The sequence below is a fragment of the Triticum urartu genome, chromosome 1A (assembly GCF_056163025.1).
Source record: "Triticum urartu cultivar PI428250 chromosome 1A, HENAU_Tu73, whole genome shotgun sequence".
Lineage (NCBI taxonomy): Eukaryota > Viridiplantae > Streptophyta > Magnoliopsida > Poales > Poaceae > Triticum > Triticum urartu.
This window is the reverse complement of record NC_141873.1, coordinates 8,565,551-8,586,644: the sequence shown is the minus strand read 5'-3', so window position 1 is coordinate 8,586,644 and position 21,094 is coordinate 8,565,551. Positions and strand designations below refer to the sequence as shown.

General features: G+C 43.2%; 2 protein-coding genes across 2 annotated transcripts in view; one reads left to right on the top strand and one right to left on the bottom strand.

Moving 5' to 3' along the window:
* LOC125506657 (uncharacterized) overlaps window positions 1-21,094 on the bottom strand; it is a 45,443-nt gene that overhangs the window by 17,190 nt on the left and 7,159 nt on the right. The gene's annotated exons all lie outside the window — the stretch shown is intronic.
* LOC125532481 (disease resistance protein RGA4-like) lies at window positions 111-7,899 on the top strand. Its single transcript, XM_087543712.1, has 3 exons — window positions 111-205; window positions 345-1,282; window positions 5,596-7,899. Exons 2-3 carry the CDS (start codon window positions 441-443, stop codon window positions 7,640-7,642), a joined length of 2,889 nt encoding a protein of 962 aa, XP_087399838.1. The 5' UTR covers window positions 111-205; window positions 345-440; the 3' UTR covers window positions 7,643-7,899.

Genomic DNA, 21,094 nt, shown 5'->3' with positions numbered 1-21,094 from the left:
ATTCTACAAAGAATTTTGCGGGATGGTGCATGATTTATCAAAGAATCACATATAAGGACTAGATTCCGTGCTGGCGCACACAGTTTGCTTTATGTCTCTCTCTCTCTCTCTCTCTCTCTCTCTAGGCATGATCATTTTTAATGTAGTTTACATCAGCCATCAACCTTGCTTTGGAAGGAAGTTTTGAGAAAGCAGCAAAAAAAAGGTAAATTTTCATTACAAATACTTATCGATAACTAAATTATGTAGGAATTACAAATGCATATAAAAGAATCTATGTAGAACTCTTGCAACCGGCTAGAATTGTGATTGGCATAATACTCTCATGCTCCTTATATATGCAGTCTATCGTTCCTCTATTACTGAGTGTACATCCTGTACGCTTGATGGAAGTCATTTCCTCATAGGGTGTGAGAGGGAGATGTGCGGAGTGGAGAACAATGGAGGTCATCAGCCTGATCAAGAGCGTGATGGGGTGCATGAAGACGCTGGCTGACCTTATAGAGGAAAACATCGAGCGCAGAGACTCGCTTGCCGTTGGCCTCATTTCCATGAAGAATAATCTCCAGATACTCATCGATGTTGAAGGGCGCTTCAAGAGAAAGCAGCTGCAACTGGCACCAGGAATGCAATTGCAGCTGCAGGAGCTGGCTTTTGATATCGATGACTTCATACAAGCTCTTTGGGTTCCCGGACCATGTCGCTCCTTCTTCCTCGCTGCGGTGGGGTTAGACTCTCGTCCTCAACTTATTCAGCTCATTGGCGATTTCAAGGATCGCATCAAGAGTCTGATAAAAGAGCTGCCAAAAAGCTTTGAACCGATGCCACCACCGACCGGGGGAACTTCAACGTTGGCCAGTCCACCGTCATCGACTAGAGCTCCAATTTCTTATGCTCAAGAGGTGGATCTCGTGGGCATCCAAGCACCCAAAATGGAGATTAAGGAGCTTCTCTCGCCACACATTGAGCCCAATCGAGGGAGACTAAGCGTCATCTCCATCGTCGGATGTAGCGGCTCAGGAAAGACTGCCCTCGCAAGGACACTCTATGAAGATGATGCTGTCACCAAGGATTTCCATTACAAGGCATGGGTTGTGGCCTCCGACCAGATCCCTGCGGGTATTCTAAACAAGATCCTCGAAGAAGTTATTCCTACATCACTACTTGGAAGAATCTCCCAAGCTTTGCAACGTTTCTTAAACATGATTCTCCGAGTGGTTCGTCTATCACCAGCCCCCTGGAGTACCTCCAAAGCTGTGCAACATTTCCGAAAAGACAAAAGGTCTCTCTCTCTCTCTCTCTCTCTCTCTCTCTCATATGCGTCTAGTTCAGGAAAAATAATAAAACAAGGTAAAATCTATCACACAGGATTCAAAACTAAAGAGCAAATAATGTGCTAATATTATAAGTAGGTAAAATCTCTCACATGGCTACAACTAGAGGGTTATAGATCGAAGAAACTGAATTTGTTCACGAAAAAAATACCATGTGCTAGGACACACGATCATATCTTGAAAATCATATTTAGATTTGTGTAGTTTTTACCTCTTGCAAAATATTGTTGTAGTGATTTAGACCTTTTTTATTCAAAAAGGAGGATGACCCCATGCCTCTGCATCTGGGAGATGGAGGCAGCCATTTTATTAATTATTCACAAAGACCTTAATAGTAGTACATCATCTTAGCAACATATGTCGCTACTCATATTGACTTGATGAAGGGGTGCCAATAATTTGAGTCTAGTACCAAACAAACATCGCACAAATGCCTAACATCTAAAGCCGGAAGCCCCAACCAGGCCACATACTAGAAAGAGGATCATAATAGATATTCTCTCCATTCCAATGAATAAGATGCACATGATTGTAAAATTAAACTTTGATCATAAATTAAATCAATCAAATATAGGTTATGTGTGATAAAATTTATACCCTTGAATTCATAATTGAAAGAAAATTTTCTCATTAATATATAGTCTTTCCGAGGTGGACACAAAAGGCCATGTAAGGCGGTTTGATCGACCGACAATGACATTCAGTTGCATGATGGTAGGTGCTTTTGCGGCCACTACCCACAACCATGTTGTATCTATAACTTCCTGATGCGCAACTTTTAGGGAGGACCACCTCGATGGATTTTTATTCATGATTAATACCTCAAAGGTACTGTGTCCATCAATTCATGGCATGGCCGCATCACTAAATAATGCTTCGAGCGGTTGCCTTTTATTTCACGCACAAGCAAGATAGCGCTTGGCCTTGTTTCTGATCCATATTTAGCACCTCTTGTCGGAACCTACAATGAAAGAGAGCGCTTAGATTGTTTTTAAACTTCTGAAATACACTTCCCTTCTGTAAGCGCCTAAATTAGCGTCGACCGTTGTAGATGCTCTTACACGATTGATGCATGACAGCCCTGGAGAGAGCCAAAGCAACTTTTATTTCACAAATTTCACTTGGAATTTGTTGAAAATAACTACAACTGGTCGGATATTCCATTTGGTTCTTGAGCTCACCTGCACATGGAATCTGGACCATACACTCCCCTCAAGATGCGGATTGCACCGTGTATTTCTTTCCACAATTCAAATGCCACCGTGCTAGTGACGCATCCACTGAAACCACCCGCTAAACTACGAGTGCACTGTTGGGAGCATCGTACCCCACTGCAACATACATATCCACATATTAAATCGACTTTCTACCAAACAGTACCTGCCACCAAAACAGCCAGGAACATGTCCCAATGCCCTCATGTACATTCCAGATATTGGGACCATGTGTGCTGGAGCACCAAATCGCCACTCCCCTGCTTTTTGTGGCCATATCTCCTGCAACTAGCAGAACAGAACTGACATCAGCATTCACAAGTACTCACATCAACATTCCGTTATGTCCAGAAGACACAACATTCAATCAAAATCCGTCACTCACTACTGCAGGTCATACCACCAGTAACTCTGGATGGCACCCATCACTAGTCCAACGTCGATGGTGTATACCACAACAGTGACGCCCCCCCCCCCCCCCCCCCCTAATTAGTGAGTTTGTAGGGATTAGTAAACATATTTCATAGATTATCAACTAAATGCATCATTACAGCTTTACAACCGCCATACCTCTTGTACTCATCCCAAGGGTGTGGCATTTGATCACTCCAGGTATCAGCCGCCTGCCACTGTAAGATCAAGGGATGTGCAAAGGATAAGACAAAGCCCCAACAATATCGTCGTCAGTGTCATTGTCCTCAATCTCCTCGGGGACATTGTCCTTCCTCGTGGCCTGGACAGCCTCCCCCTCCTTGTCCTCAGCCTCTAGATCCATGAGAGGGCATCAATGTCCCCCATTTAAATCCAACTTCCTTTGGGCTCAAATCTGGACCAAATAGCAAGGGATTTCCCTAGGATCTGTAACTCAGGCCATATACTTCCAGGCCAATCCGAGAGGTATCACTATCCGAGGCTACCCGGCCTTCATTGAAACAGTTGTAATGAGGCTTTGGAGTAGTTACCTTTACTCGGTGAAAAATATATCAAGGCCATATGCATATCATGGGATGTATATGTATCAATGATACACCACCTTGAACTTTATTTCACCCTCTTAATGATGCAACGTTCAGACGACCCAAATAAACAAAAAAGATGGAAATTTACACACCGACACATATCGATTTTCGCTTGTGAGGTCTCCATCCTTTTTTTCAATACTTTGGGACTAATCATCTTTGAACACTAGCTAAGACAGTAGTCCCACTAATCACTCGCCATTAACACCAAAACAAAATTAGGGGCTAAGATGTCCTTTCAATTTGGCAATTCGCATCCCCCGATGCACTTCATCTGATGCACACGTCTCTTTGTGTTAACACAACATAGCATGCCCAAGGTTAACCTTGACAATAAGGATACAATATATACATATATTCGAGGGGAGCGTTTTGGGCTCCCGAGCTCACATGCTCCTGCTATTTGTAACATTGATTAGAGGATGGCGATGTGAGCCAAATTCAGTTTTGAGGAAATACGACTTACACAAAGTAATACATCATGTCCTTCGAATCTCGAAGATGACTCACAGGTACCGATATCATGAGCATCTGAACTTGGCTCCAAACTGAATATCCACATATAGCCTTGAATCGTTCAAACATAATAACAAAATTATATCAGTCAAGCATAATGAAACAATCAAAGATAGAGTTACCATAATCAATGTTGGCATCTCATATGATCGTCAAAAGGAGGATGGAATCATGTTGGGGAGCTCATGTAATTCAAAAGATAGGGATATTGCTAAATAGTTACTTCTACGGACCTGTTGCCTCAGAAGCAGATTATTCAAGCTAAATGTTGGGAGTAGAATACATTTTTGTGAGGCACCTAATCAACATTTAATCTAAACAAGGCCTCTGGGGATTGAATCTGCATCTTTTCCTCCTTCCTTCGTTATCCGCTAATGAATCTAAAGGGAAAAATGTCACTTTCAATTTGAAGTTTAATTAGAAATTTAGATCAATTCACCCGTCGTTAGGTGGTCCATGATAAAGAATGAAAAACCTAAGTACAATCATTCAGACACCAAATTAGGTGTTCCATGTGCACTTTTTAGGTAGCTCGGTGTGACATTAAATATCTTGCTGTAACTTTGTCAGTTCAAGGTCATACTTGTGCCAAAAGGTTCAAAATCTCACATTCCTTGTTCAGAAAACATCTAGATCAAATTGGCTTCTAAATTTGTGATAGGTTCTTTAGGGTCCAAACTATTCACCCATCTAGAAGAAACTCAAGATGGCAATGAGGCCTCGAAACCCGCGTCCCCCCGGGTTTTTGCCCTATTAGGGGACGGGGATGTGCGACTTTCTATCCCTGGGGGGCTGCTCGTGGGTACATTATAAAACCCGGCATATCTCACGGGTTTAAACCCGTTTGAGTACTATCCGAACCCCAAACCCAAAACACCCGTCAAAGTACGTTTTTTTGCATGCACTGATCCATGTCGACTCAGGTGTTTCAAAGCCACAGAGTCCGAGCGGCCGAGCCCCACAACGTCGAGACCCTGGAGTACAAACCAACCCCTCGCTCAGGCCTCTCTCTCCCGCACAACACAACACCTAAACCTGAACGTAAGTCCCCCAGTCGTCGCCTGCTACTGTAATATGCCCCTGTTTTTCTTTTAAATGTTGTTGTTTCATTGACTGCTTGTGGGGACGGGTTTCCCGTGGGTTAGAAAACCCGACGGGTTTAGGGGACGAGCAAAAGTTTAACCCCGCGCACGTTGACGGGGACGTGGATGGGTCTAGGCAAGCAAAACCCGGTGGGTTTCGTCCCCGTTGCCATCTTGAGAAGAAATCAATAAAAAATACTTTGAAATTAGTTACACCAAAGAAGTATGAATAGCAGGACTAAGTAAACGGCAGTTGTGCAAAAGATTTTAGAAACTATTTATGGACAAGACACGGCCACTTTTTTGCGTAAATAAAACATAATACAGATACATTTTGAATACTATATCAGTAGGCTATACTGCACAAGTACACATATATATCTTTGTACATGCTCTCATAAAAGGATATACTCATTCTCAATATTGTTAGGTACCTGGTCTTTGTTGATGACGTGGAGCGAGTGACACCATGGAAGGACATAAGTAATGCATTCCGCGGAAATGTCATGGACAGCAGAATAATTTTGAGCACAATCGTTCCATCCGTCGCCAGGGCGCGAAGCTGTGGCAGACCTGGCAGTTATATGTACACAATGAAAGGTCTGGACGAAGAAAATTCAAGAAGACTATTCCGGGCAAAGTTCTGGCAAGATGATGCCTACTCAGCCCAAGATGAATTTGACTTGCGCGACAATGATGTTGATATCATCACCAAAAAGTGTGATGGCCTACCAATGGCGCTGATCAGTACAGCTAAATATTTGCGTCAGAAAGGACCAGATCCGACAATTAAAGAATTTAAGCAAGTGAGCCAAGAACTTCGTGACTGCCTGGCATGTCGTGAGACCTCCTCTGAGGATTTCTCAGCATTTGCGGAAATGAGAAGGGCGCTTGTTGAACCCTATGAGAACCTCAAACATGGTGAGAAGGAATGCTTGCTTTATGTAAGCACATTTTCCCATGGTCATCAGACAACCACCAATTCCCTAGTCAGAAGATTAATAGCTGAAGGATTGCTTCCTAGAGATGATGGTGTAGCCAAAGATCCAGAGTTGATTGTGGGAGATGTCCGTGAGTGCTTGAGGAAATTGATGGACCATAGTATGATTGAGCCCGTTCCCATTCGCAACTATACCAACGTTGCCAAGAGGTGCCGAGTGCATAGTATAATGCTGGAGTTTACCATCAAGATAGCAGTGTCCAGAAACTTCATGAGTCTGATTCACGAGGACAAGGCTCTGCAGAGCAAAACCGGCAAAGTCCGCCGGCTCACTGTTCAGTCCAGCTCCCTTGTACGAGGCACCACGCGTCCAGAGGGAATGGATTTGTCTGTTCTCAGGTCCTTGGCAATATTCAATAGTAGAATTCTGGATTTTGAGGAATGCAAGCTGGTGAGAATCTTGGACCTCGAAGGTTGCACTGGGCTTACAAAGGAGGTTCTTGGTAACATATGTGGGTTGCTGCTTCTCAGGTTTCTCAGCCTCAGAAATTCAGATACCAAGGAGCTTCCCGAAAATGTGAAGGAGCTCCAATGTTTAGAGCCGCTGGACACTCGGGGCACAGTGGTGGAAAAATTGCCTGTGGAAGTCATCATGCTCCCACGGATTGCCTACCTGTTTGGTAAGTTTGAGCTAACCAACGTGGACAACAAAAACAGAGACAAGGTTGCCAAGTTTTTTTCAGAAAAGAGAAGTCAACTGCACACTCTTGGTGGAATATCTGTCCACAAGACACCATGTTTAGAGATTGTTGTAGATGTAGTACAACACGCCACAAAGCTGAAGAAGGTAAAGGTGTGGTACAAGGAAGCTCCGAGCAGCACAGTTCCTGCCACTTCTATACCAGAACCAATCCCTGGTGATAGGAATCTGGTTCACACTGGTCTGGAATCCACTCTTAAGAAGCGTTCTATCGATTCGGATCCTTCTATGGATCTCGACTCTGTGTCTGTTGATTTCAATGGTGTCCCAAATGCCTTTTTGGATTTTCTCAAGACCGGCGGCACTATAAGTGCCATCAAACTTCGTCAAGGATTGGGAAGCCTGCCTAAGCCTGCCGAGTTAAAACAGGTGAGTAATCTCAAGAAGCTGCACCTCTTCTCAACTGGTCGCAAGAGCGAGGAATTGTCAGAGCTGCAGCACTTCCATTGCCTGCCATATCTCAAGCTCGCAGAGGATGTTGATGGATTATGGAATCACGTCTTCCATGTGAAAGCTGGTGGATTCGAAAGCCTCGTCTGGCTGTGCTTTCAGTCGTCAAAGCTCCCGCCTATACTGATCGACGAAGGAGCTATGAACCTTCTGGGTTCTCTTGAGCTGCTTTGTCCAGTACTTCGTGGAGTCTCGGGCATAACACATCTGTCAAACCTCAGTGAGCTGATACTCCACCGTTATGCTACTGATGATACAGTGAAAGGATGGAAAAAATTCGTAGAGGGACACATCAACAGGCCATATGTGGAGAAGAAACATGCATAGTTGTTCTTGAAGTTCTCTCTAAATTTATGGCGTGCCGCGTGACAACTCATGGATCTTCCTCGGGGCCTCTACTTGCGTGTCTTCCTCTACTCAGGTTGGATTGATCCATCAATCTGGGTTTTAATTACCTTCCAGCATATTTATTCATAAAAAAATTGTACTTTGATCTTTGAGTAATGCGATATGTACCTCCGGAAACAGGGTAATTGTGTTTGTAAACTATATCATGCTGGTTAATGACTACTCTATTTTGATTATATGCATTTTATACGAATGAACTGTAATATAACTACCCAGAGTATCGATATATATACACTTGCCTTAGTGTTTCAGTACATTGATTAGATTGGCGTGCTATTCATCCATGGCTCTTTTTCACCACACGCGAAGGGAAGCCACCAGAATAGATCAGATAAGCGATGATGCACTTACTTAATTACAGTATGGCTCAATCTTCAGATCAGCGATGCGCTTCTTGGGCTCGTCTGCCCTAGGGATGCCCGCACGTTGGTGGGCCACACCTCGCCAATGGCCTGATTCCCCATGACAGGAGCTGCAGCCGGGCATTGTGCGGGAGGTACCTGTCAGGCAGCTCTCGCACTCACTCGCTCTCGTGTTCTCTCTTGGTGAACTCAGTTGAGGAGACGATGATTTGCGCAGCGCACAACTTTCTGCTTTTCTCGTTTTTTTGCTTCCTCTTATTCTGTAAGAACCCAACAGACCCGACGATTCGCACGCCACCACCCCGCTCGTTCGAACGTGCCATCCCACGTTCACGAAGAGGGCATGCTCACCGCGGCCACTTCCTACTCCTAGTCGCGCATGGCACGCGCAGCCGCGGCCATGCACCTTATTACATGCAAAGCAAACTAATGAACCGGGGAAACCGGCTCAGCTACGATCAGTTCAGGGTTTAACTGACATTGCCTCCCTAAACCCTGAACCACTACTGGATTTGAACCGCACCAATTTCTTCTCGGAGCTCCCGAAACTTGGCGCGCCCAAGCGCCTTTGTCAGGATGTCGGCGAGCTGTCCGCTGGTGCCGATGAACTCAACCTCAACACGCCCATCTTCAACGCACTCGCACAGGAAATGAAACCTTGTATCAATGTGCTTCCTGCGATCATGGAAGACGGGATTCTTGCTGAGGGAGATAGCTGCCTTGTTGTTGATCTTCAGCATGACCTGGTCGGCCTCTTCTTTCTTGATGTCACCAAGTAGCCGAGCGAGCCAGACGCCCTGGCAAGCCGCCGTTGCGGCGGCGATGTACTCCACCTCGCAGGTCGACAGGGCCACCACCCATTGCTTGTGTGACTGCCAGCTGATCAGGCTCCGTCTGAGGAGGAAGAGGACGCCGGTCGTGCTCTTGCGTGTGTCGACGTCGCCTGGCATGTCGCTGTCGCTGAACCCGACCAGAGATGCCCCGGTCGCTCCCCTTGCATAGTAGCAGCCGTGGTGCTGTGTTCCGGCGACATACCTGATGATCTGCTTGACAGCCGCGAGATGCTCCATCGTCGGCGCCTCCATGAAACAGCTCAAGTACCCCACAGAGTAGGCCAGGTTCAGGCGCGTGTGCACCAGGTAACGCAGCGCGCCCACGCCGCTTCTGTACGCCTTCTCGTCCGTCGTTTCTGCTCCGGTGCTCCCCCCTGGGCTGAACGCAGGGTGGGAAAACACATCGACGGCCAGGATGAACCAAAAACGGTTCATAACGAGGGGCACGATCATCTTCGTTGCCCCCGCGTATAGCCGTCGAGGAGCCCTGGGAGGCCCGTACGGGACCGGTTAGATCGTATGCCCGGCCGTATACGTATGCCCGTCTGTATACGGCGGCCTTTCGTGCACGCGTGAAGCCGCCCGCGCCCGCGCGCCCCCCGCAAAAAAAAGAAGCCGTCCGCGCGTGGGGCAGCACGTGTCACGGGTAGTTGCCAAAACTGTCCCATCATATAAATGTGGACGGCAACCACCTCCGGCCGCATCGCCCACCATTTCCCCTCGCCGCATCGTCTCCCTCTCTCCACTCCCCACTCCCTCTCCTCTTCAACCTCCTCGTCTCCCTCACCGCATCCTCTCCATCTCAATGGCGGACGCAGGAGGCGAGCGCCCCGATTGGGGCCCAGATCTGGTGGAGCAGGCGCGGCAGATCGCTGCGGGCACCTTTGTGAGGGGGCGTGCCGGCGTCCAGCGCGGTGCTCCCTCCGCTGGAGATCTGGAGAAGGCGGGGGCGGGCCGCAGCGGCGCGGTCCAGCCAGATGCGCCCGCTCTGGCCAACTCCGGCGAGGCGCAGAAGGTGGAGAAGGTGGAGAAGGTGGAGGCCGGCTCCGGCGAGGAGGAAGCGGAGCAGAAGGTATCTGCGGCTAACTTTTAGTTGGTAGTTTTTAGATTGTAGGGTTTGTGGCCAGAACTTTGCTTGGTTAGATTTGTTGGAGGTAGGGTTTTCTCTGCATTAGGGTTTTCCTGTATTTGATTCGTGCAAGAATGGTGGACCACATATGATTATTAGATTAGGTTAGAAGTAGCCAGATTGAGGGATGCGGTTTTTTTCAGATGCTTATTAGATTAGTAGTGGAATTTTTGCAATTCTTTAGGTGTTTGGAGTCAAATATATACTTCTGTATTGGTTTGGGTTGGTGCCTGCTTTAGTTCTTTGGCTTGATGATTAATTAAATGGATGCTTAGTTCTAGGGATTATGGCTGTCATAGTTGCAATTCTTAGATGCTTGATTGATGCATGTTGTCATAGTTGCAGTTATTTGATGCTTGATTGATGCCTGTCAGGCAGAGGCTATGAGATGGGTTGTGCATGGCCTTGTTTTTGGAAATTGTCTACGTGAGGTGATTAGATGGTGCATTAGTTTGGTTGTAAATATAGTGAAGGACGTGCTCATGTACTGGGTGTTGTCATGTTAATCAAAAAGAGCTTCTCAAGGGCTGGATTTTTTTGTGCTGGATCGGGGCTTCTGAAGGAGAGGGGAAGCGTGGTCGAGGGGAAGGGGCAGTCTATGCTTATTTACTTTGGGTTAGTAGAGGAATTTTGTCGTTGCTTCAGAGATGTTGACAGCATTGAACATCCTCTGCAATGCCGTTGCTTCAGAGATAAAAGCATCTTGGGGTTTTTTCAGATGCTTATTAGATTAGTAGTTGAATTTTTGCTTGTTAGAATTTAATTAGTATGAGGATGAATACCTTATTTAAGGGGGAATTTAAGGGCAGATAGACGTCATATGATTATTAGATCTGTAGTTCAATGTTGCTGACATTTATGATTATTTGATTTGATCTGTGGTTCAATGATACTGGATGGAACCATATTTGATTTGGAATGCATTAATTAAGATGTGCCAATGAATTGATTTAGATGATACAAGATTCATCTATAGTATAATTTGTTGTTGTTTAGGTAAGTAATGAAATTTTAGATGTTTGTTGGAGATGTATGCATTTATAGTTGAAGTTGTACCTAATTAACTACTGCATTATGTTAATATGTGTAGGAGCTTTGCTGCATTGTCCCAAAAACAGTAATTTGTGCATATTAAAATTTGTAGTTGGCTTTTGTAATTAGTATATACTATATGTAAAGTGTGAAGTAAACATTCCAACGTAGGATCCTAGCAACAAAATATACTATATGTTTCCATTAAGTAGTGTGTGTGTGGGGGGGGGGGGTAATTCCCTCAAAAGTAAAGTGTTGGGTTTATCCAGGGAATGTCAAGAATCCAGCTTGCATTTTCATTAGCACTTATGAAGGACATCATTTGTGTGTTGATTGGTTGCTTAGATTCTATATTTATAAGGAAAGCATTTGGTCACTTGCAACATACCAATGTTGTTCACATTCACAATTTTGTTTGTAATGACATTCTTTGAACTGCAATTCAATTCATTGTAATTGATGTGCTTGTTTGACAATATAGCAGGAGGAGGAGGATCTTGTGGGCAACAAGAGGAAGTGGGACAAGACTGGGTTCTACCCATATGAGTCTGATGAAGATGAGCCGTACGAGGTAAGGCCTAGTTCAAATGTTATTTCTGCATTGAGTTAGTATTATGTGTTTATAGTTTTTGAATGCATAATGTATTAATGTCAGTCATTAATTTGTGCAGTATGAATCTGGAGATGATGTGGTCGAGGGGAACTTCGAGTCCTTTGAAGAGAAGGAGGTGTTAAAGATCAGGGCTCAAGGACCTGCCAAGTACTACAACTGGAGGAATGAAAAGTACCGGTGCCCCTACTGCAGCAAGCCCAAGCCCAGGTCTGGGTTATTGGAGCATCTGATGGAACATTGCCGGGCTACATCAATCTCTAGTCATGACTACAGGATCATTGGTCAGCATAAGGCGCTCCTGAAGGTCCTGAGAAACCCTGACCTGTAGTCGTACATCATGCTGATCATCGGAAGCTGGAAGCCGTACTCATCATCAGTATATTTGATGATGTTTTACTTTTGGGAAAGCTGCATCTAGGTCTGAACTGCGAGAAAACTTGATATATTAATGTAATGTAATGTAATGTATTGTGTGGTTGAACTGGATCTGTTGTGAACTGCCTGCTACCTATTAGAATGCTATCTATATATGTGTGGCCTTATCTTTAATGGTGGTGAATGCTTCCTTCATGTTTAGTTGTTGTTTCGATGGTGCGAAAAAAACAAATGGCGCTTCAGTGTTGCTTGAGACATGCTGCAACACTTGTCTATGCTGTGGGCAAGTGCAACATGCTGTGCCCATGTGCCAATTATACCAAATATTGAATGTCGCAATGTTCCAAAATGGCTGTCATGAATTATAGTACATGGGGTTTAGTAAAGTTACTAATAATTGTTCATCCTCACACATTCCATCAACTCATAATTTGAATAAGCAAAAAGATCAAATGTTCCATCATTTGAACCTATGTTGCAATTACAGAGCAAATATTCCATCATCAAAGTGTGAAGGAATTAAATATAAATTTAGAAGAAAAGAAAATATACGTATTCAAAAAGATGTGTTTGATAAAAATACCTTTTGAATTTTTTGTATGTTATTATTTGAGGGGTCATGTAATTTTTATGTTATTTTTGGAGTGCTCAGGTAATTTTTATGTAAAGTGAAGGAAAAGGAAAAAAACAAAAGGAAAAGCATGGGCCATCCTAGCCATCTTGTAAACCTAGTTTAATACATAAAAAATTCAAAAAAATAAGAGGGCATTAAAAAGGTAAACAAATTTAAGAGGGCATTATAAATTCAAATAATTTCAAAAATATAGAAACAATTTTTTACAATGCCCCCCTTAGGTATAGACCGATGTTTTGACCAGTCAATCTAGAGGGCATTATAAATTAATAAAAAATTTAAAAAAATATAAAACCTTTGGAACCCACCTTTGTTTGTGCAATAGATCATGTGTGCCAAAGTTGAGGTCATTTGGAGGTGGTCGAAAAAATGACCGCATTCCGGAGGGGCCATTTGGTCTAACTTAAGCCAGTTTTTGAAAAAATGTGATTTTTCCCACCACCACCAAATCACACAAACTTTCTTGAACATGGTGACCCACATGTGCCAATCATGGCTATGAAAGAAAATTTGGAAAAAGTATTATTTACAATGCCCCCCTGAGGTATAGACCGATGTTTTGACCGGTCAGTCTAGAGGGCATTATAAATTAATAAAAAATTCAAAAAAATATAAAACCTTTGGAACCCACCTTTGTTTTGTGCAATAGATCATGTGTGCCAAAGTTGAGGTCATTTGGAGGTGGTCAAAAAAATGACCGCATTCCGGAAGGGCCATTTGGTCTTTAACTTAAGCCAGTTTTTGAAAAAATGTGATTTTTCCCACCACCTCCAAATCACACAAACTTTCTTGAACATGGTGACCCACATGTGCCAATCATGGCTATGAAAGAAAATTTGGAAAAAGAATTTTTTACAATGCCCCCCTGAGGTATATGCCGATGCTTTGACCGGTCAGTCTAGAGGGCATTATAAATTAATAAAAAATTCAAAAAAATATAAAACCTTTGGAACCCATCTTTGTTTGTGCAATATATCATGTGTGCCAAAGTTGAGGTCATTTGGAGGTGGTCGAAAAAATGACCGCATTCCGGAGGGGCCATTTGGTCTAACTTAAGCCAGTTTTTGAAAAAATGTGATTTTTCCCACCACCTCCAAATCACACAAACTTTCTTGAACATGGTGACCCACATGTGCCAATCATGGCTATGAAAGAAAATTTGGAAAAAGAATTTTTTACAATGCCCCCCTGAGGTATATGCCGATGCTTTGACCGGTCAGTCTAGAGGGCATTATAAATTAATAAAAAATTCAAAAAAATATAAAACCTTTGGAACCCACCTTTGTTTGTGCAATAGATCATGTGTGCCAAAGTTGAGGTCATTTGGAGGTGGTCGAAAAAAAGACCGCATTCTGGAGGGGCCATTTGGTCTAACTTAAGCCAGTTTTTGAAAAAATAACTTGAAGGTCAAAACATTAACTTGTCATATATGCAAAAAAATATGTGTATGGAGCGCAAGTGAGCATGTGTATAATTTAGTGTGTGATTTCAAGATCAAATCAATACAAAATGGCAATATGCCAAAAAAAATTGCCCACCTACTAGAGCAGGAGAATTCATACTCCACGGCCTGCATACGACTAGGAACCCTGCGGTGCATGGGGCAGGATGCAGGCCCGTGGTGCAGATTATCTCTGCTTCTAGTAGGGCCCACGGGGCAGAAGGGACGAGAGTTAGGCAATGTACTGCCTGCAATTGATAGGAGCTTGAGAGGGGAGTCGCAGCCGGGTATATAAACCGGTGCGGCGCTTCCTCGCTTGGTGAGGTGGGACTAAACTCCCACCACCCAATGGCTGTGCGCTGCGATGTGCCCTGCGCGGCTCCGCCTTGGGCCCAATTCGGGCGGGCTGGCCCAGGCAGCCTTACTCCGCTCGCTGATACGTTTTTAATTTTCTTTGTTTCTTTTCTTGTTTATATTTGTAATATTTAAAATCAAGTCTCGTTTTTTCTATATTATTTCTAACAGTGTTTACTAAAATTTAAAACATATGTCAAATTATGTTGTGTTTTATTTCATTTGTTCATACTCTTTTGTATATTGATAATATTTACGAAATATGAACTCAAATGTTGTGTTTTAATTCAATTCTTCATTCCAATATTTCTTATCTTTATTATTTTTTAAATATTTTTAGTTTGTAAGATAAAATGTTCTGTTTTATTTCACTTATTCATTGTAATATTCGTTCTCTTCTTTATATTTGAAATATTTCCAAAATGTAAGATAATATGTTGTCTTTTATTGCACTTATTCATTCAAATTTTTTCTTCTGTTTTCTATATTCTCCTCTTTTCTTTGTTCTGACAGTTATAAATTTAAATAATGTATGATATATTGTTCTCTCATATTTCACTTTTCATGGTTGTCTTTCCTAATTATAATTTTTTTTCTGTTTCATACTTGAAATATTATTAAATCAAATATAGTTGGGACAATCGCATGTATGCCTCCACTTGCACCATGTACTACAAGCAGGTTCTTCTTCTCGGTCTCACCAATTGATACCAAACTTTTATGCACACCCTACGATGACCATAGCAAGCATGCCTGGCAACTACCGTTCATTTCCGACACTCTATGCATCTTGCATGCATGTGGTAGTAGAATTCATACACCACGGCCTCATTTTTGTTGAAATCCAATTAATATCCATGTGTATTACATGTAAGTGAGCATGTGTAAAATTTATTAGATGACTTGAAGGTCAAAACATTAACTTGTCATGTATGCACAAAAAAATTGTGTATTGAATGCAAGTGAGCATGTGTATAATTTAGTGTGTGATTTGAAGATCAATACACATGGCAATATGCCAAAAAAGTGCCCACCTACCAGAGCAGGAGAATTCATACTCCACGGCCTGCATACGACTAGGAACCCTGCGTTGCATGGGCCAGGATGCAGGCCCGTGGTGCATATTATCTCTGCTGCTAGTAGGCCCCACGGGGCAGAGGGGACAAGAGTTAGGCAATGTACTGCCTGCAATTGATAGGAGCTTGAGAGGGGAGTCGCAGCTGGGTATATAAACCGGTGCAGCGCTCCCTCGCTTGGCGAGGTGGGACTAAACTCCCACCACCCAATGGCTGTGCGCTGCGATGTGCCCTACGCGGCTCCGCCTTGGGCCCAATTCGGGCAGGCTGGCCCAGGGCAGCCTTACTCCGCTCGCTGATACGTTTTAAATTTTCTTTGTTTCTTTTCTTGTTTATATTTGTAATATTTAAAATCAAGTCTCTTTTTTTCTATATTATTTCTAACAGTGTTTACTAAAATTTAAAAAATATGCCAAATTCTGTTGTGTTTTATTTCATTTGTTCGTTCTCTTTTGTATATTGATAATATTTACGAAATATAAACTAAAATGGTGTGTTTTATTTTAATTGTTAATTCTAATATTTCTTATCTTTATTATTTTTGAAATATTTTTAATTTGTAAGATAAAATGTTCTGTTTTATTTCACTTCTTCATTCTAATATTTGTTCTTTTCTTTATATTCGAAATATTTCCAAAATGTAATTGATAATATGTTAAGTTCTATTGCACTTCTTCATTATTTCAATTCTTCATTCCAAATTATAAATTTTATTTTCTGTTTGAAACTTTAAATATTATTAAATCAAATGTAGTTGGGACAGTCGCATGCATACCTCCACATGCACCATGTACTAGGAGCAGATTTATCTTCTCGGTCTCACCAATTCAGACCAAACTGTATGCAAACCCTAGGATGACCATGGCAAGCATGCATGACGAGTATCGTTCATTTCCAAAACTGGATGCATTTTCTAGGGTTTTTCCGTTGACAAAACCCTACAACACTGCCCCCACATGACACAACATGTGTTTTGTGTACGAACTCGTGCACACCTTGCCTGGGGGGAGGGGCACATTGGCCATCCTCACATGCTCCCAAAAGCTGGGGTCATCTCATGCATGCCCCCACATGCACTATCTACAAGCAGGACCATTCGGGTCTGCCGAAGATCAGGTCTGAAATTGGTTTTCCTTGACGGTCCCACCAAATGGTCCCAAACTTCATGCATACCCTACGATGACCATGGCATGCATGAGTGACAAGTACCGTTCATTTGCGACACTCGATGCATTTTCTAGGGTTTTCCGGCGACAAAACCCTACAACACTACCCCCACGTGACGCAACATGCGTTTTGTGTCCGAATTCGTGCACACCTTGCCTGGGGGACCACATTGGCCAAGCCCACAAGCTCCCAAAAGTTGGGGTCATCTCATGCATGCTTCCACATGCACCATGTACAAGCAGGACCATTCAGGTCTGCCGGAGGTCAGGTCTGAAATTGGTTTTCCTTGATGGTCCCACCAAATGATCCCAAACTACATGCATACCCTACGATGACCATGGCTTGCATGAGTGACAAGTATCGTTCATTTGCGACACTCGATGCAATTTCTAGGGTTTTCTTGCGAGAAAACCCTACAACACTGCCCCCACGTGACGCAACGTGCGTTTTGTGTCCGAATTCGTGCACACCTTGCCTGGGTGACCACATTGGCCAAGCCCACATGCTCCCAAAAGTTGGGGTCATCTCATGCATGCTTCCACATGCACCATGTACAAGCAGAACCATTCGTGTCTGCCAGAGGGCAGGTCTGAAAGTGGTTTATGTGTAACCTACGATCTCACGAAATGATCCCAAACTTAATCCGTAACCTACGATGACCATGGAATGCATGCATGACAAGTATCGTTCATTTCCGACACTCGATACATGTATAATATTGTAGAAATGATAGAGATACTATAAATATTGTTGAACATATACATGTATACAATAACTAATACGTGTCACAAAGAGTTTTTTTTTAGGAATGAACCAATGATATTTATTTTGAGGGAAGAAACAATGCAGGTAGGTGGGCCGGCCCAGACCGCAAATAAGTGTCGGATCCATATTGTGGAGCCCACAACGCTGCGCTTTCCATGCACGTCGATCACACGCACGTCGATCACGGAAGTAGTTGCCGTTCTGTTACACAATTCTGGGATCGTGCTAATCCATATGTTCCTAATCCCTACGATTGAGGAGCACGTTCAGCCTCACTTCAACGGAGGAAAATATAGATCGCGAGATTGGCCACAGGGAAGTTACGACGACCTAGGCGTCGACCTCGTATATAATCTACTCCTCCTCGCACATGTCGTCGACTAGATCGACTCCTGCCGGCGAGGCGTTGACAGCTCCGTCCACCGCATCCCACACGCCACAAAAACCCCGAGAAGATCAAGGTCGTCCGCACGTGCAGGCCGACCTCGACAAACTACGTCGAGAACGCATCGCCGACTTCTTTCATCTTCGTCGACCGATCAAGTAAATTGTCCTCCTTCCCTCGCGCTTTCATAGCAAGCTACTTCCTCCATCTCGTTGCTTTGATGGACTTAGGTTTACCACATATTTTCAACTAGTATGAACTGGACTAGATGCGTTCTGACCAGATGGCGTAGATGAAAACATTCTTTGGTTCTTTCATAGCATGGTAGAATAAGATGTTGTTTCTCGAGAAGCATGATGCAATACATTTTTTGTCACAAGATCCAATTGTATTTTTGTCACACGATCCAATTATATTGTTGTGCACATAGAACATTAAAGAGTTATGAACATTAGATGTTGATGAACCTCAAATAGGTACCATTGCTATAGACTCTAGTTTATTTACAGGTGAACAATTTGTCACCCTGTTAGTAAGACAACCAGACGAATAAGTAACAGTTTACCATATTAAATTTATTGATTATATAATTTAAATGATACTCAAAGAACTTGATCAGATGCAAGTAAATTCAATTACCAATTGTAGTTATTTTTTTATTGCCTCATGTCAGCACACACTTGGCTGCATGTTGCAGTATACATGGTGATAGTATTGTATTTCCATTAGTGTTATTTTTGCATTAGTGTTAGCTACCGCCAGAAAGTTTTATATTTTTGCATGCCTATTGTTATTTTTGCTTTAGTGTTAGCTAATGTCACGAAGTTATATATTTTCTTTCAACAGGATGGACGAGTTGAATGGAGAAATAGTATGCGCAGTTGAGAAATGGTGCAAGATTGTTGCAGATCTATCGAGCGGTTAATGCGCTAGAGTGGCTGATACATCGTTGCGCAGCATGCTGCAAATACCATCTATTAAGATGCGTACCCTGCTGATTAGGTATATGATTGAGAATTTTCAGGCCAGCACGGGCAGATTCATTATACAAGAGCAGGTTGGGGAGGTGACTCTTGGTGCGGTCGACGTCGAGTGCATCTTTAACCTCGAGAACCAAGGACTGTCTGCTTCGGACATTCTGACTGAAGAAGGCGAGGACATGAAGGAGCGGGTGCCGCCACAATTGCTCAGTAAGACGTCAGAAAACATAGTGATAGATAATCTCATTGAGGACATAATTAAAAGTAAAGCCACCGACGACGATTTCCTTCGCAAAGTAGTGCTGGTCCCGTTAGGAACAATTATTGCTCCCATGTCGAGCAAGATTGTGCCAAAGCAGTACTACGCTTTGGTCTATGATGTGAAACGTATTTCAAAGATTAACTGGAATGCCTTCACCATGCATGTTCTCCTTGATTGCCTTCGCATAGTGAAGAAAGGCAAACACCTCCGCCAATGGCCGAAAGGCAATTTGGCTCTCTTGCAGGTACACATATTAGACCTGTTGCATAATGTCAATTATCATATCATTGCAAATTTTATGTGATGTATTTTACTAACTCTAAATCCTTATATTTTTTTGTAGTAGTTGTACTGGGAGAAGGCGCAACCGGTCGAAGGCGAATGCGCCTATAATCCCAACTTGTCCATACAACCTCTTATGAGGAACTGGACAGAAGGCGCAGCCACTAGGAGAGATAGGTTCGACTATGATAATGGGCGCGGCCGTGGTAACGTAAGGGTAAGTCATTGTGTTTCGTCTTTATTAAATGTTTTGTAACTTAATACTATTTATTTTTTATTCATCACATGTACTTCAATATCGCATGCAGATTGAAAATAATATCACCCAGGAGTATAGGGCTCAGGAGCCCAACATCCCAAATAATGCGCCTACCATGAAGCCAAAAACCAAGCCTGCAACTGGAAACGCAAAGAAGTCGACGTCAGCCGCATTGTCGGAAGATTTGATGGAGCTTCTGATGAAGCGGTGCATGGACTTCATACACACCGAGATGAGGCAAATCCCTGATCAAGTAGCTGAGGTATCACACCCAAACTTTATACTTTACAGTATGTTTGCTGTTTTAAACCATCCTACCATTACTAAGTATATATTTTTATTGCAGAGGTTGTTGGAGAAGTTGAACAAAGAAGGTGTCATGTACAAGCCGGCTGCTGCCGTGCCATCCGCGGAGAATGATCCGGACGAAGTGGATTCGTTCGAGAATGGTCCATATGAAAAGAAGGAATTCGTGTACAAGGAAGACATGGACAGTGATGGAGAGCCGATCATTGACATGACGCAGCCTGAAGTGCTTCCCGACCATAAAACCGTACCTAAGATACTATGTATTTATCTTTCTGTCTATAATTTTCTCGTTTAATTTTTTTCGTCCAGAAATGTTCACATGATTTAGTTTGCGAAACAGAAAACCCCATCGAAGCTGAAAGGACACAAGGAAGCTTCACCTATTAAGCGTAATGATGTATGTGGGGGTACACCGGAAAACCCTTGGGTGGTTGGTACTTCTACTCAAGCACCTTCATCGGACATAGACATTTATCCATCTTCTGTCGGCAAGTTCATGGCTAAGGCGAATGGAAAAAAGGTGCAACAATCAATAAGGATGAGGAGGTTATGTCCGGTAAGCGGAAGCGGACCGTTCCCAAGAAATTTGATTCCCCCTACGCACTTGAGAAGCCCGGAAGGCGTACTAGCCATGGTCAGAGAACCTCTGGTACTAGTACTGCTACTAGAGGTCTCGTAACTAACATTCTTAATTTTTTTTTATTTACTACCAATGCATATGATCACCATTGTTGACGTTCATATTATTTCATGCAGCTCTATTTTCAAACAATAATGTGCCGGAGGATGTGGCAGATGAGTTGACGCCGGAAATAATTGATGCAGCTGTTTCATTTGTCAAGTTAGCTGCTAGCACTGAGAAGAACAAGAACAAAAAAATTTACTACAGTGAAGGCCGTGGCATAACTCTGACTTCCGAAAGGATTCTACCGGTACTAGCTCATAGATGGCTATCAGACGATGTAAGTACTACTTGCATGTCCTCTTTATAAGATGCTCAAAAATCTATGTCTCAACTCTCAACATGTAATGCGCTGATATCATATGCAGATTATTGATGCTTATATGGGACATTTGGAGCTGCGTGTTGGTCATGATCGTTACCTCTGTCCA